General features: G+C 43.2%; 1 protein-coding gene across 1 annotated transcript in view; it reads left to right on the top strand.

The window, feature by feature from the left end:
* Window positions 1–13,741, top strand: part of NEXMIF (neurite extension and migration factor) — a 234,415-nt gene that overhangs the window by 205,297 nt on the left and 15,377 nt on the right. Inside the window, 1 exon segment of the mRNA XM_074962443.1 lies at window positions 12,235–12,359. Within this exon segment, the coding sequence (XP_074818544.1) occupies window positions 12,284–12,359 (76 nt within the window). The 5' untranslated portion in view covers window positions 12,235–12,283.

Genomic DNA, 13,741 nt, shown 5'->3' with positions numbered 1-13,741 from the left:
CCATCGTAGCCAGTATTTCTTTGATGCCAGTAAACAGGTACAGAAGAGTAGCCTTGTCCCAAACCATGTCATAGAAGTATTGTGATTCTTGGCAACTCTGTGCCTCGGTATCCTCCCCAGCAAAATGGAGATAACATCCCTCTAAAAGGCAATTTATGGAGATTAATTAGTTAGAGCCCAGTTTGTTCCTGAGTTCTGCATGAGGAAGGGACACTCTGATCTCCTTTGGCCCATGAGAAAGGGCAGAGGCCAGCTATCTCATGGCACATTCCACTTCTTTCTGGGGCCCTGCAGAGTACTCTCTGGGGGGTTTGGAATGCACATAGGAGGGCAGGGCAGATCCACACCTTTCCCTACAAACCATTGGGAATCTGCAAAAGGTAACACGCTCTGAGGCTGTATCGCTATTTATCTGGAGTCCCTCCATGCTGGGGAAGCCTCCTTAAAGGGGAGTTTGTAGAGGAGGCCACTTTTCTGCGGTTTCCTGGCAGCATTGGAGCACACTGCCAAGGTGCAGGAGAGGGGATGCAGATGGACAGGGCCTCCATGCAGATTGCAATATTCCTCTGGCAGATCCCCAGCTTCTTTGGTAAGTTGGCAACCCCGTATACCCCCAACAGAAGAATTTGAGGAAACTCAGTGTGAGGGGAACCTCAAATACTTTTCCTTCTCCAGACACTCCAGCTATGGGTTTACCCTGTGGGGTATACAGTCTTTTACAGCCAGGCAAAAGATCTTTTCTGTGTGCATTTTACATCTTCATTTGAAATATATGGTGGCCACAGATCTGCACTCCTGACTCTCTGATTTCTGCCTGTGATCAGGTAGGTTGAAGCAAAAGTACCAAGATCAGTGCCCGCTATTTCAATGTGGGTGCAAAATCCTGTGTGCCACAAAAACTCACTTTTCTGAAAATATTCCCCCACTGCTTTGAAAATGTAAAATGTAAAACATTCTTTATGTGCCCTAAGCATTATAATGACCGCTCTAGAATCTCACAACACATAATGGCAGAAAATATCGAGGCACAAGTGGACAAGATGACGATTCCAGGGCAAGAAACCTTAACTCAGCATTTCCTTGGTTTTCTCAGTTTCTGTCTCAGTGCTAATGTTATTTTAATATAGTTACATGGCTTGATTTACCATGATTAGCATAGCAATTTGCAACACATTCTTCAAAATTGCCAATCAATTTGAGCTCAAAATAGATGAAAGCCCCACATAATTGGCTGCTACCATCCAAAAAAACAGTTCTGAAAATCTGAATGAGGACTTGAGTTGTTTGTACAGTATATTGTATAGCGTGCAATGGCTACCGTAATATCCTCAAGGCCTCTGCCTCACAGGCCTTTTCATTGAGGCTAGGTGAATAAAAAGGTAAGCCTAAAAGGCAGTATGAAAAGATCGAGGTCTTGTATGGATTTTGTTAAACCCCTTGAAGTACCTTGATTCTGGGTGAGTGACTGGGTGAATGCTGCCTCTGAAAAAGCTTGCAAAAACTCACCTGGTGGGAGAGCTTAATTGAAAATACAGCTTTCTGAGCTTTCTATCCCTGCCCCTTCAGACTTTTTGCCGGCAGGGTCCTCTTTCGGCTGCCATGGTACTAGAGGTAGTTTCTTTCGCACTTCCCTTTTCCCAGCAGCAGCAGTAGATATTAAAGGGGAGCTTCTTGGGCCATGACTACCCTAACAGGGACTATAACAGCATAGATATGGTGCTGTAGCTATGCCGACATAACTCTGTAGGGTAGACTTAACCTACATCAACTTTTTTTCCCTGTCACTGGAGGAATACCACTTCCCCAAGTGATGGTAGATAGGTTGATGGAAGCATTCTTCCAACGACCTAGCTGTGTCTGCCCCATGGGTTGGGTAGCATAGCTACAGCACTCAGGGATGTGGATTTTTCACACCTGTCAGCACCATACCTATGCTGACCTAAATTTTAAGTGTAGACTTTATAGGGCTTCTCATGACTCTTCTCTAAACCCTCCTACAATTTATCAACATCCTTCTTGAATTTGTGGACACCAGAACTGGACACAGTCTTCCAGCAGCAGGGCCAAGTGCAGAGTTAAAATAACCTGTCTACTCTTACTTGAGATTCCCATTTACATATCCAATGATCACCCTTTTGACTACTGCAATGGAAGCTCATATTCTTTTGTTAGGTCTTAAATATGTGCACGAGCCATATAAAAACATCTAGTTTAGAAGCTGGATTTTTTTGTCCAGATTTGGCCATTTGCATTAGTGGCGATTTCTCTCTCTATGAGCTACTCAGTAATGCACCACAGTACAGCTGCACCACAGCCACTTCTCAGGTGAGATTTCATCATGAGACTAGAGGCTAAAGGCCTGATTTGTCCCTATCTTGTACTTTGTGCTGTCACATTACACACATCCACAGTTACCTTGTTACCTGAGTGAATGGAGAATTCTCATTTGATGGCACATTTGTAAAGGACAAGATTAAGTGCAGGATGATGGAGGCCCCCAATGCTTTCCTCCATCCATCAAAGGTTTCCTTGTCTTGAAACTAGTGTCATGCAGCCAACCTCCCATTAATTTAACAAAGGGTCCCACAAAAATGTTCCCGTGATAAAATTCTGTTTACATAATGGCCTGAGCTACATATGAAACTATTGTGAGGATACATTAATTAAGGTTGGTGCAGTGCGTTGGAAATGAAAACTGTTAGGTAGTGTCATGTGGAGGACTGCTGTTATAAAATGTTTGCTGCATATTAGTAGTAGTTGTCTGAGGTCCCTGGACACATGGAGTTATCCTGGCTACCCTCCCATTCAGAGCCTTCGTCTAGGAGTCACATTCCTTATTCCATAATGCCCGTTTGTACTGAGCAATGCAAGTTTGGGAAGAGGAGGGTGGGGAAGCAGTGGTTTGACTGTGGCTCCAACGTGCTCTTTGTTGGAGGATTACTAATGCTCAGTTACCAGGTAGAATCAGCCTTACTGATCTGCGTGCCATGACTCCTCTGTCTTTGAAGGACAGGCACATTTTCTTCGCAAACGTTCAGTCTGCCTTGTCAGAATCTACAAGTTATTCTAGCAGATTCAGATTTATTGCAGATGATGAGTTAACCATGATCTTATTTTGTTTTTCCAGTGTGTAACCTTGAATTCACAATTAGTTTAACATTTACTAGGTTGCTTTCACTTTCTGTTTGATGCTATCTCTACAGAATTCTTTGTGATCTGGGGCTCAGAACTTCCTCCAACAGTAAGAGGGGATTAAAACCATTTTTAAAAGCATCTTTCACTTTGTTTTTTAATTTATTTATGTATTTACAATCCCTATGTTTGCATCAGTGCGGCTGGTTTACTTAGAATACTCTTATAAACCCAATGCAAAGTCTCCTTGAGATTACTTCTTTGCCACCCTTACAGAAAGCTCAGCAGAGACAAATTAGTTAGTTTTCAGCCAACATGCAAAAGCTTGCTTTGAGTAAAGCCAAATACTTAGAAGTGGGAAATGACTTGCAAGTGTAGCAGTGGCGATATAAGGCATATACAGTACATGCTTCATCTTTCTGTTCCATCATTTCTTGCTCTGCACCAATACTGTGTGCATGGAGCCAGATGTTTATTTTTTATTTTTACTGAGGAATGATTCTTTGGCTGCCTTAAGTGAATAAAGCTGCAATGTATTAACTAATGTCAGGCATGGAGCATTTATCAGTTTATCTTTGCTCTGGTGCTGCCTGTAGTATTTTTTCCTCTGTACTCTAAACATTGTTAGTGCTGCAGGCAAAACCAGAGTCCTTCTAATGAAACAATTACAGCACTGCTACTCAATATGCAAAGACTAACACCTCCAGCAAAAGCTGATAAATGCCTTTGTTTATGATCCCCTCCCCTTGTTGCTTTATATAGAGAGAGTGGGGAAATTTACTGACTTCCTCTTAGTTTGAAAAAGTTTAATCAAACAAAAAAAATTGATGCTGAATGACAGTCTGTGGGGGAGAAAATGGTTATAGGACCAGCAAAGTGTCAGTGTGAACTAACTGTGTGTGTGAATCCACACAAGGTACTGATGATATGATTACAAGGGAACTATGCTAAGGATGTTTGCCAGATCATTAAGGAACCACCTACTCACCACCAACACAAAAAGGAAGGTGCTGTGCTAGCCAGGCATGCATTTTAGACAACTAATAGCTCTCTCTTAGGCTCCGAGCTTGACAATGAACTGTGTACCTGTGGCTCACAAAAGATACTGAGTTTAGAGTCTAGACCCCAGAAAAGGGCACTACCCACGGAAAACATAGCCATGATGGTCACTAGTTATCTTCCTGTGAAGAGATGAATGTTTTTTGACTGGCTGGGCTGCAGATGGTTAGGATGGACATAGAAATGTATATGCTTTCACACACACACTGTAGCATACATAGTGATAATGGAAATTAGCCATTCAGTGAGACTGGAAAAGGTGGTCTGGAAATCAGTATGGTCTAGTGGTCTTCTGGGTTCTACTCCCAGATCTGCTGCTCTTCTGCAGTGTGTTCTTGGGCAAGTCATGTCACTGGTTTGTGCCTCAGTTTCCCCCATCTGTAAAATGGGGATGATACTGTTTTCCATGGGGTTGTTTTATGGCTCAGTTCATTAATGCAGGGGACACTTTTTGAGATTCTCAGATCATAGTATTATCGTTTGAGGACTCAGCAGTGGATATGACCAATTTGCAGTGACGTTCCTATGATTATGAATGAAAGAAGGCTGATGAGGAGGCACTCAGATTCACAGAAAGGAATCTCACATTGTCTAAAGCTAGAGCAGGACCAAAGCATTTGGATTCCACATCTGAGACCCAGGGCTGAATATCTGACATGCAGAAAAATGTTTCACCCACAGGGTGACATCTCCACATCATCTTTCAGTGATATCCGAGACTTAACTAAACATTGCTTCCCAGGCAGTTGTGGCAGCTGTCCAGATTCTCTCCTCCCTCCCCCTTAAATATGTGCGTTCCACATTGTTACCTGGATACAGATGGAGAGCTGGACTGATCTCTTACAGGCTACAATCTGTCCTAACACAGTATTTTGCCTTAAAAAACAGACTTTAAAATCTGGCTGAACCAAAATTATTTCAAAGATAAAATTAAGTGACGCGTCTTTGTACTTCATTATGACTCTTTCATCTAGTTGGGTGAATTGCTGAGGCGCGTAAATTTGTGAATAGAGCTGTTTGGAAATTTTAAAAAATGAACCAATTCTCAAAAGCAAATCTCCACTGCTTTATTAAACGTGAATGGAATAATGGAAGAGAGAGCCCTGTAAGAACACTTGTTGTTTTACAAATGCAGGGAACCTACTAAACAAATCTGCCTGCACATGTGTTTTAAAGAGAATTAAAATTCCCTACAAAAACTGTCTTAAGGTATCATGAAAGTTGTATGGTTAAGCACTCAAAAGTCAGGAAATACTACAGTTAAAGTGCATGCACAACTTTAACTCTGCTCCCTCATGTGTCTGTATTACAAGGGCTTGGCTACCCAAACATACAGTTTGTGGCAAGCTGCGTTGTGAAGCTAGCACTCACTAGCTTCGCGTGGACTAACTGTCCATGTGGATCCTGCTGATGCAAATTAACAGTTCATTAGTTTGCTTTGATTTAGTCCAGTTTTAAGCTAGTTCAAGGTAGATCCACACCCCAGCTTGCTGTGAACTATATGTTCACGTAGACAAGCTCTATGTTTTTAATTATACAATCACATACTATTTCCTCAAATAAAGCAACATTTTTCTGCATCATTACATAAAAATGTATGGCATCTGATCTTTATTGACTTAGTTTTTATAAGATATGATAAGTTCTCTTCTCTCTAAGGTATGAATTTTAATTATTTTATTAGCACCCATGAATTTACCTTACATACCTGATTGCAAAGAAATTTTCAATCAGCTGCATAGCCTTCTTCAGATTTAGTTCAGGGGATAAGACTATGAGGCTACCTTACCAGTAAATTCTGTTGGCCCAACTATATCATCTAAATGAAACTATTTCTCTATGTTGAAAGTATGCATAATCTGATGAATATTGTATGCATTTCCTAGACAAGATTCTTGTGGATTCTGTTTGTCTGGCATGCACGCTGCTGCAAGATGCTCCTTGTGCGCCTAAGATTATAGGGAACAAGTCGGATATTGTATTATTTGAGAAATGCTACATGATCATGTAACAAAAATTATATCAAATCATGAGTCACAAGTATAGCAACTTTACACACAAACAGCTCTTCTGCTTTATAAGGTTATCTTCATGCTCCAGAATCACTACAACTCAAAGTTGTGTGTCAGGTAGCCAAAGGGTGGCTTACAGTGCTCTACAACGCAGCCTGTGGCTGGACAAAGCTTAAACACAGATATACAGGCTTCAGAGATTACTGTTCCCAGTACACTATGTTCATCTTGATCTGAATTGCTGGGCTAAATTGGATGTTGCAACCTGTATTTTCTGCAGTCTGGATCATCTTATTAAAGATGAGGGTGGGTGCAATCTGTTCGATTTTATTGGGTCCTGGCAAATTGCTGGTGAAAATTTGGGTACCTCTGTTCTAAATAAAGCCAACATCATTGGTAAAATAAAACAAGCAGAAGTACTTCCAGTTCCAAGGCATCGATTTTTATTTCTTCCACCTCTATTAGAAGTGGATTCTTTTATACTAGGCATTTTAAGGTACCCTGGAATGGAACAAATGACAGACTGAGATCCCCTGTCTATTGGCAAATGAAAATATTAAATGTAGTCACACATAAGATATCAATTTATTATAAATATCAAGGATCAAGAAGAATACTTGAAATAGCTGAAGGATGATTATGACAACCTTAGAAATTAGAAGGAAAATAAAGTCATTCAGTTTCTGTGTCTGGGACTGGGTATACTGGTTTTTTGAATACAAGGATACTCTGGAGTTTAGGGTTGGTAGCTGATTGCCCCAAGATGCTCTCTGAAGAGAATTCAGTATCCCTGTATCTTCCATGGGAACATCTCCAGATCCAGCAAAGGGTTTTGAAGTTGGATTTGCTTGGCAGATGGCCCTTGCTACCCTTTCATCTAACCTAGCAGGAGGTATAAAATATGCTGACTTTGCTTAGGAAGGGAAATGGGAGGTCAGAAAGTCTACAAGAAGGACTCCAGCCCTCATAGCTGGGAAGGAAATATATCTATATTTTGGACTGCTCTGATTCTTTTTTCACTTGCTACAGTTTGATGCCTGGGGCAGAAGCACCTGCCCTAGAGCCCTAGCTAGAGAGGGCTTTGCAATTCATGTTTTTTTATTCTGTGAAAGGCCTAATGAATACAGCACTCCAAGAAGAGGGAAGACTTTGTATTAATGAGAACACAGAGTGTGCAGTGTCTGTTTTTACTATGCGGAAACCTGGGCTCTCTTGCTGTGTTACTTTTCAGTGCATAAATATCTTAGAGACATTTACTTGGTGTGTTTTTTAAAGTATATGGTTTCATTAAAAGTATCCTAATTCTTATAAGACCTGTCAGAGGCATCAGAAGCTTTGACACCTAATTAATTTCTCTGGAGGTTTTCTCTAAGACCTAATTGCACATACAGGCCTCACTCCAACACTTGCACTTATTTACAACTCTGTTGCAGAAAATCAGATCTCCCATGATGGTGGTTTTTAATCCTCCTCTCCGTAAAAAAGATTTCCCTCAATTCTGTGTCTCTTGCAACCCTTGCCATCCACAACAAAAACAAGCAATGGACACTTCACTAGGTATTTGATTATTGGAATCGCTATGCTGGATCTCATCTGAGGGCTACTGACCCTCCATATATTCAGCTTTAAACTAAAACTCTGTTTCAGCCTTAACTATGGAGCAGCTATCACCACCGCATCATCTACCTACCTACCTAATATTGGCTTCTGTGTGTATATAGGTATGTGTATCTTATCTCTATTCATAAAGCTAACTTGATAGCTATAGATCAGTTTCCATTTTCCAGGCAGTTCATACCCACAGTAGAATATTTATTTTACAGCATGGATTTTTCCATGCTTGGAGGTGTATTTGGCCTCAGAGGATAATGTTGGCACATGGGAAAGTTGAGTCAGGAGATCCGCATCGAGCTGTAGACATATATATCAGCAGCCAGATACTAGATGACATGGTTATCACCGCTTATTGGTTTTCTTTATCTTCATCCACTGTACGCACTTGCAAGACATCTCCAAGACCAGCACTGCTGTGCCTGAAAAGACTGTGAGCCAGATCACCCCTCCTCCTATTGTAAAACCTGCTGGAGGGGCCTCGGGGGAGGAGAGGGAAATCTCTCCAAAGATCCCATTGCATAATTTGTTCCCAATCAGTCATTTGAGGGAGCAAGTTTTGCCCCTTGTGGAACAGGCCTCAGGGCCCAGCAGTGAACCTGGAGAATCCCCAAAGATCTACAAGAGATCAGGGCCATCTGTGGAGAGGCTCTGTGCCCCTGAACCAGCTGTAGCACCGGGCAGACTCCTGCCCAATCATCAGCCAAGGACTCCCAGCAGAATTGGGGTTTCCACAGACAAGATCCCACAATCCCAGGTGATCTGATATGTTTCTGGTGAATCACTGTGGGACCAAGAGCTGGCTGGGAAAGAGGTGCTTCCTTTGCCTCACCCTGGCATGCTTGCTCCTGCCACTAGCCTGCCCATTTCCCCCACTGGGAGACTGGAGCAAAGAAGTGGCTGACCCTCCTAGTCTGAGAGGGCAGTGGTCCACTCCATGTGTATATCTGTCAAGGACACTCATGCGCTGCACTTGGGAAAACAAGTGTCTCATGAGTCTAGTAGAGGAGAAGCAAAATAAACTGTAGCATCTTCGCGAGTAATTAAACAAATTCTGCTCTCACACATGCGTAACTCAGTAGCGTTTCAGTTGAAGTCAGTGGAGTTTCACCAGTGTAAAACTAATACTAGTGGGAGCAGAATCAGGCTCTACGTGTATAGTAACTGATAACACAGCTAGCACTTTAGGCCTTCAGATTACCTGGCAGGAGACAAATGTAGAAAGTAGTCCAGATATTTTAATCTTGTAATTTGGGGGTGTTTCTTCCTCTGCCCTAGTTTTGATTTCAGCCCCTGCAAAATAAGTAAACGTAGATTTTAGCCATGCTTTCTGTTAAGTTTATAGGAAAAGGAACAAGTGCTTCCTTGAAGGAAACTGATCAAAGGATTTTTCTACACAATAAGATTCTGTATACATTGCAATATCATTATTGCCTATAGGACAGAGAGAGGCTGTGTGAGATGAATACTATTTAGAGAACATTCTTTGTGAGACAGTAACACTGAGCCTGTCCAACAGAATTTGACCTCAGGAATATTGCTTTCATGTCTGTCCACATTCTGTCTTTGGAGCCAGCTTCCTCCACTCCAGGAATACCAGGCCGCATAAGACTTGTGGAGCATCCCCTTGGTTTACAAAACAGAAAAAAAGCACATTTTGGATTTTTTGATGATCTGATTTGGAGAACAACTGATGGAAAGTTGAAATAAGAGAATCAGTTTCAGATGTTGCATTGTTATCTTATCCCTCAATTCAATGATCTGCAGCTTTCATACAGCTCATTAGTAGGGCCAAGGGGAAGATATAGAACAAAACTGCAGGAAACAAATGTGTGGGGAAATTTTCCCAATTTTGGTGTTGGAATGTTTTAAGAAAACATTCTTATAGTCGTTTGTGTACTCACCTAAATTAAATCCTAGTGGTGTCTTTTAAAAAAGGCGTGGAATCATGGTGTCCAAGCTTGCCAGTGTTTTGTGTCTGTATCAGTGTTTTCTTTCTGGAGAAATGTGGTATGCAATGTGAATGACAAATTTACTCAGACGAGGTGGAGGTTAGCTGTCAGGGAGCTGGCTTCAGCTTCTCCATCCTGTGCTGACTGGCCCCTGTGCAAGTTAGAGAATCACCACTACACACCAGAGATGATGACAGATTCAAATAAATAGGGGCATTTATTACAGCGTGCAGCATTCCAAATACAGAATGTGAGATCATCCAGACGCACATACATATTTGTGGTGCTTTGAAGTGAGCAAGCAAGCAGTTCAAATATGTGAGGTGTGGATAGCTGAATGTGCAGTCATCCGACTATACTCACGTGTGGTAGGGTTGCCTGGTGTCCAGTTTTGGACTGGAACGCCCAGTTGAAAAGGGATCCTGGCGGCTCCGGTCAGCACCGCCGACCAGGCCGTTAAAAGTCCAGTCGGCGGTGCTGCAGGTCTAAGGAAGGCTAGTGCCTACATGTCCTGGCACCACGCTGCACCCCGGAAGTGGCCAGTAGGTCTGGCTCCTAGGTGGGGGAGGTCATGGGGCTCTGCACGCTGGCCCCGCCCCGAGCACCAGCTCGGCACTCCCATTGGCCGGGAACCATGGCCGATGGGAGCTGGGGGGGAGTGTGCCTGTGGGCGAGAGCCATGCGGAGCCACTTTCGCACCTCCACGTAGGAGCCAGACCTGTTGGCCACTTCCAGGGCGCAGTGCAGAGCCAGGACAGGCAGGGAGCCTGCCTTAGCCCTGCCACCCAAAGTAAGCCCACACCCCAATGCCTTTCCCCATCCCTGAGCCTCTGCCCCAAACCAAGAGCCCCCTCCTGGACCCCAAATGCCTCATCCCCAGCCCAGAGCCCATACTCCTCCTGCACCCCAAACCTCTGCCCCAGCCCAGTGAAAGTGAGTGAGGGTGGGGGAGAGTGAGCTACCGAGGGAGGGGGAATGTAGTGAGTGGTGGACGGGGCTTCGAGGAAGGGACGGGGCAGGAGGTGGGGCCTCAGAGAAGGGGCGGGGCAGTGGTGTTCGGTTTTGTGCAATTAGAAAGTTGGCAACCCTAACATGTGGTTATTGGAAATGAATGATCATTGCACATTTGTCTTCCACCTGGAAAACCATAAGAGAGGGACAGAATGGATTTGTTTAATGTCAATCCATGATGTGTTTAAGCTCCTTACCAAATTGCAGTACTCCTCCCACCAAAGATTCCTCACACAGCAAGCGGCCCATTCCAAAGAAGTCAAACTGTCTCACTTACTACTTTAGACTGTGTATCTCCTGAACACATGTTTAACAGGCAGGAGACATTATTAAGCAGCCTGTAACTGGAAAATGTAGAGCATCTGTCATACTTAAAAGTTAATCTTCCTAAAGTTACATGCAAATACTCTAAATCAGTGGTTCCCAAACTGGGGTTCGTGAACTCCTGGGGGTTCACAGAACATTACAGGGGATTCGCCAGAAAAATTTCACTAATGGCGGCCAGAGGAACCTGGCATTAGAGGCAGCAGGTGGGACCCAGTTGCAGGGCAAACAGCCCGAGCCCTAGGGAGAGCGGGGCCGGGCAGTTGGGGCTGGCAGCCCGAACCCTGCCCCCATGAGCCAGCCGGCTGCCCGAACCCCAGGACTCCACACGGGGCTGGCAGCCCAAGCCCCAGGGAGAGCGGGGCCGGGCAGTTGGGGCTGGCAGCCCGAGCCCCGGCGGTCAGCGGGACCTGCAGCCCGAGCTCAGTGGAGCTCAGTTGACTGGGGCAGTCAACGGGGTCCAGCAGCAGGAGCCGTGCGGAGGATATTTAAACTTAAATCCCTGGAAATATTCATTTTTAGGAGGGGATTCACGAGATTTCACAATTTAGTGAAAGGGGTTCGCGGGCTGTTAAAGTTTGGGAACCACTGCTCTAAATGATACATAGTTTATGACTGGGAAATTTTACTAAAAATATGGGGAGTCTCTTTGATTAAAATATGTCAGTAGATCTTTTACTGGGCTCCGTGGCCCACTGAATGAAACATTGTGGCAGCCACAGCAATGGACTGAGGCGCTGGGAATGGTGTCGGTGTCCGTAAGCTGGGAGTCTCATTTTAACCAAATCATCCTCTCTGGGGAACCACTGAAATTTGGATTTACACTGAAGTAAAATTCTCGGTGGTAGTGAAAAATTCCTCAACAACTGCAAAGAAATTGTGTTACTGATGCTTGTTGTTCTTTTGGGAAGAAAATGGAGACATCTCTTTTTAACTCCATTGAAATACATTGGACTGGGGGAGGTTTTGGATTAGAAGAGTGAAAATATGATAGCTACTTTGTTATAATAAATAGTGTTTGTCCTCCTAAACAGGGTTAGTAGCTGTGTGTAATGTTTTTTCTTTTATTCACAGTTCTGTGAGCTTATTTCAGGAATTTTAATGACTGTAATTATGTTTTTGGAAATGTACAGGTTGGCTAGATGCAGTGGAGTATGGAATGAACAATAAGAGGTTAAATTGATGGATGACCAACAAGATAAGGATTGTGCCTCAGAAGACCATGAAACTATCCTGATTAATGGGGTGAAAGAAAATGGTAAGGAAACCTAATTACAGTGCACGAAGCAGCAGTGATAACAGCAAGCCAATCTATTTTCCTAGTTCATGTATTTAATTTCTGAGTATTGCCGACATCTTCAAAATGTAGAGCAGTGGGGCAGATGGATATTTTGTGCAAATATGTTGCTGCAGCTATGAATCTTCAGTTTTTAAACCTTAAGCAACAACTGCTGCTTTTTCCCCACACATATGTGCGTGCCCACACACACACACATAGATCTGAATTGTGATTTTTTTTTTTGAGTGTATTGGTTTTTGTTACATACTGTTGTGACCATTTTGGCAGCATGGCCCCTCCAACTTGCTGTCCCAAGATCACATTAGAATTCTAGGCACCTCTTCTGTGCATAAACACATGCTACTGGTAAAGTCATGATCCTGAGAACTGTTGAGTAATTTCAACTCCCACTGAAATCAGTGGGAAATGATTGGCATCTTTCAGGAACATGCCCAAAATTTCCTGTATCTAGCTTTGTCTTTGGTCATTTTCAACTGCTCCACAGTTGCTTTCAAAAGCAATAACTAATTAAAAGTATTCTTCAGTGCTATGCTTGCCTGCAAACCTGATGGAGCTTCTATAAGGTGGGTGCATAACTGGTTGGAAAACCGTTCCCAGAGAGGAGTTATCAGTGGTTCACAATCAGGCTGGAAGGGCACATAATGAGTGGGGTCCCGCAGGAATCGGTTCTGGGTCTGGTTCTGTTCAATATCTTCATCAATGATTTAGATAATGGCATAGAGAGTACACTTATAAAGTTTGCAGATGATACCAAGCTGGGAGGGGAACAAGTGCTTTGCAGGATAGGATTATAATTCAAAATGATCTGGACAAACAGGAGAAATCGTCTGAAGTAAATAGGATGAACTTCAATAAGGATAAATGCAAAGTACTCCATTTAGGAAGGAACAATCAGTTGCACACATACAAAATGGGAAATGACTGCCTAGGAAGGAGTACTGCGGAAAGGGATCTGGGGTCAAAGAGAACCACAGTTAAATATGAGTCAACAGTGTAACGCTGTTGCAAAAAAAGCGAACATCATTCTGGGATGTATTAGCAGGGTGTTGTAAGCAAGACACGAGAAATAATTCTTCCGCTCTACTCCACACTGATTAGGCCTCAACTGGAGTATTGTGTCCAGTTCTGGGCACCACATTTCAGGAAGGATGTGGACAAATTGGAGAGTCCAGAGAAGAGCAACAAAAATTATTAAAGGTCTAGAAAACATGACCTACGAGGGAAGACTGAAAAAATTGGGTTTGTTTAGTCTGGAATAGAGAAAACTGAGAGGGGACATGATAACAGTTTTCAAGTATTTAAAAGGTGGTTACAAGGAGGAGGAGGAAGAAAAATTGTTT

The sequence above is a fragment of the Natator depressus genome, chromosome 9 (genome assembly GCF_965152275.1).
Source record: "Natator depressus isolate rNatDep1 chromosome 9, rNatDep2.hap1, whole genome shotgun sequence".
NCBI classification, from domain to species: Eukaryota; Metazoa; Chordata; order Testudines; family Cheloniidae; genus Natator; species Natator depressus.
The sequence above is the reverse complement of the archived record's forward strand: the minus strand, read 5'-3'. Positions and strand labels throughout refer to the sequence as shown.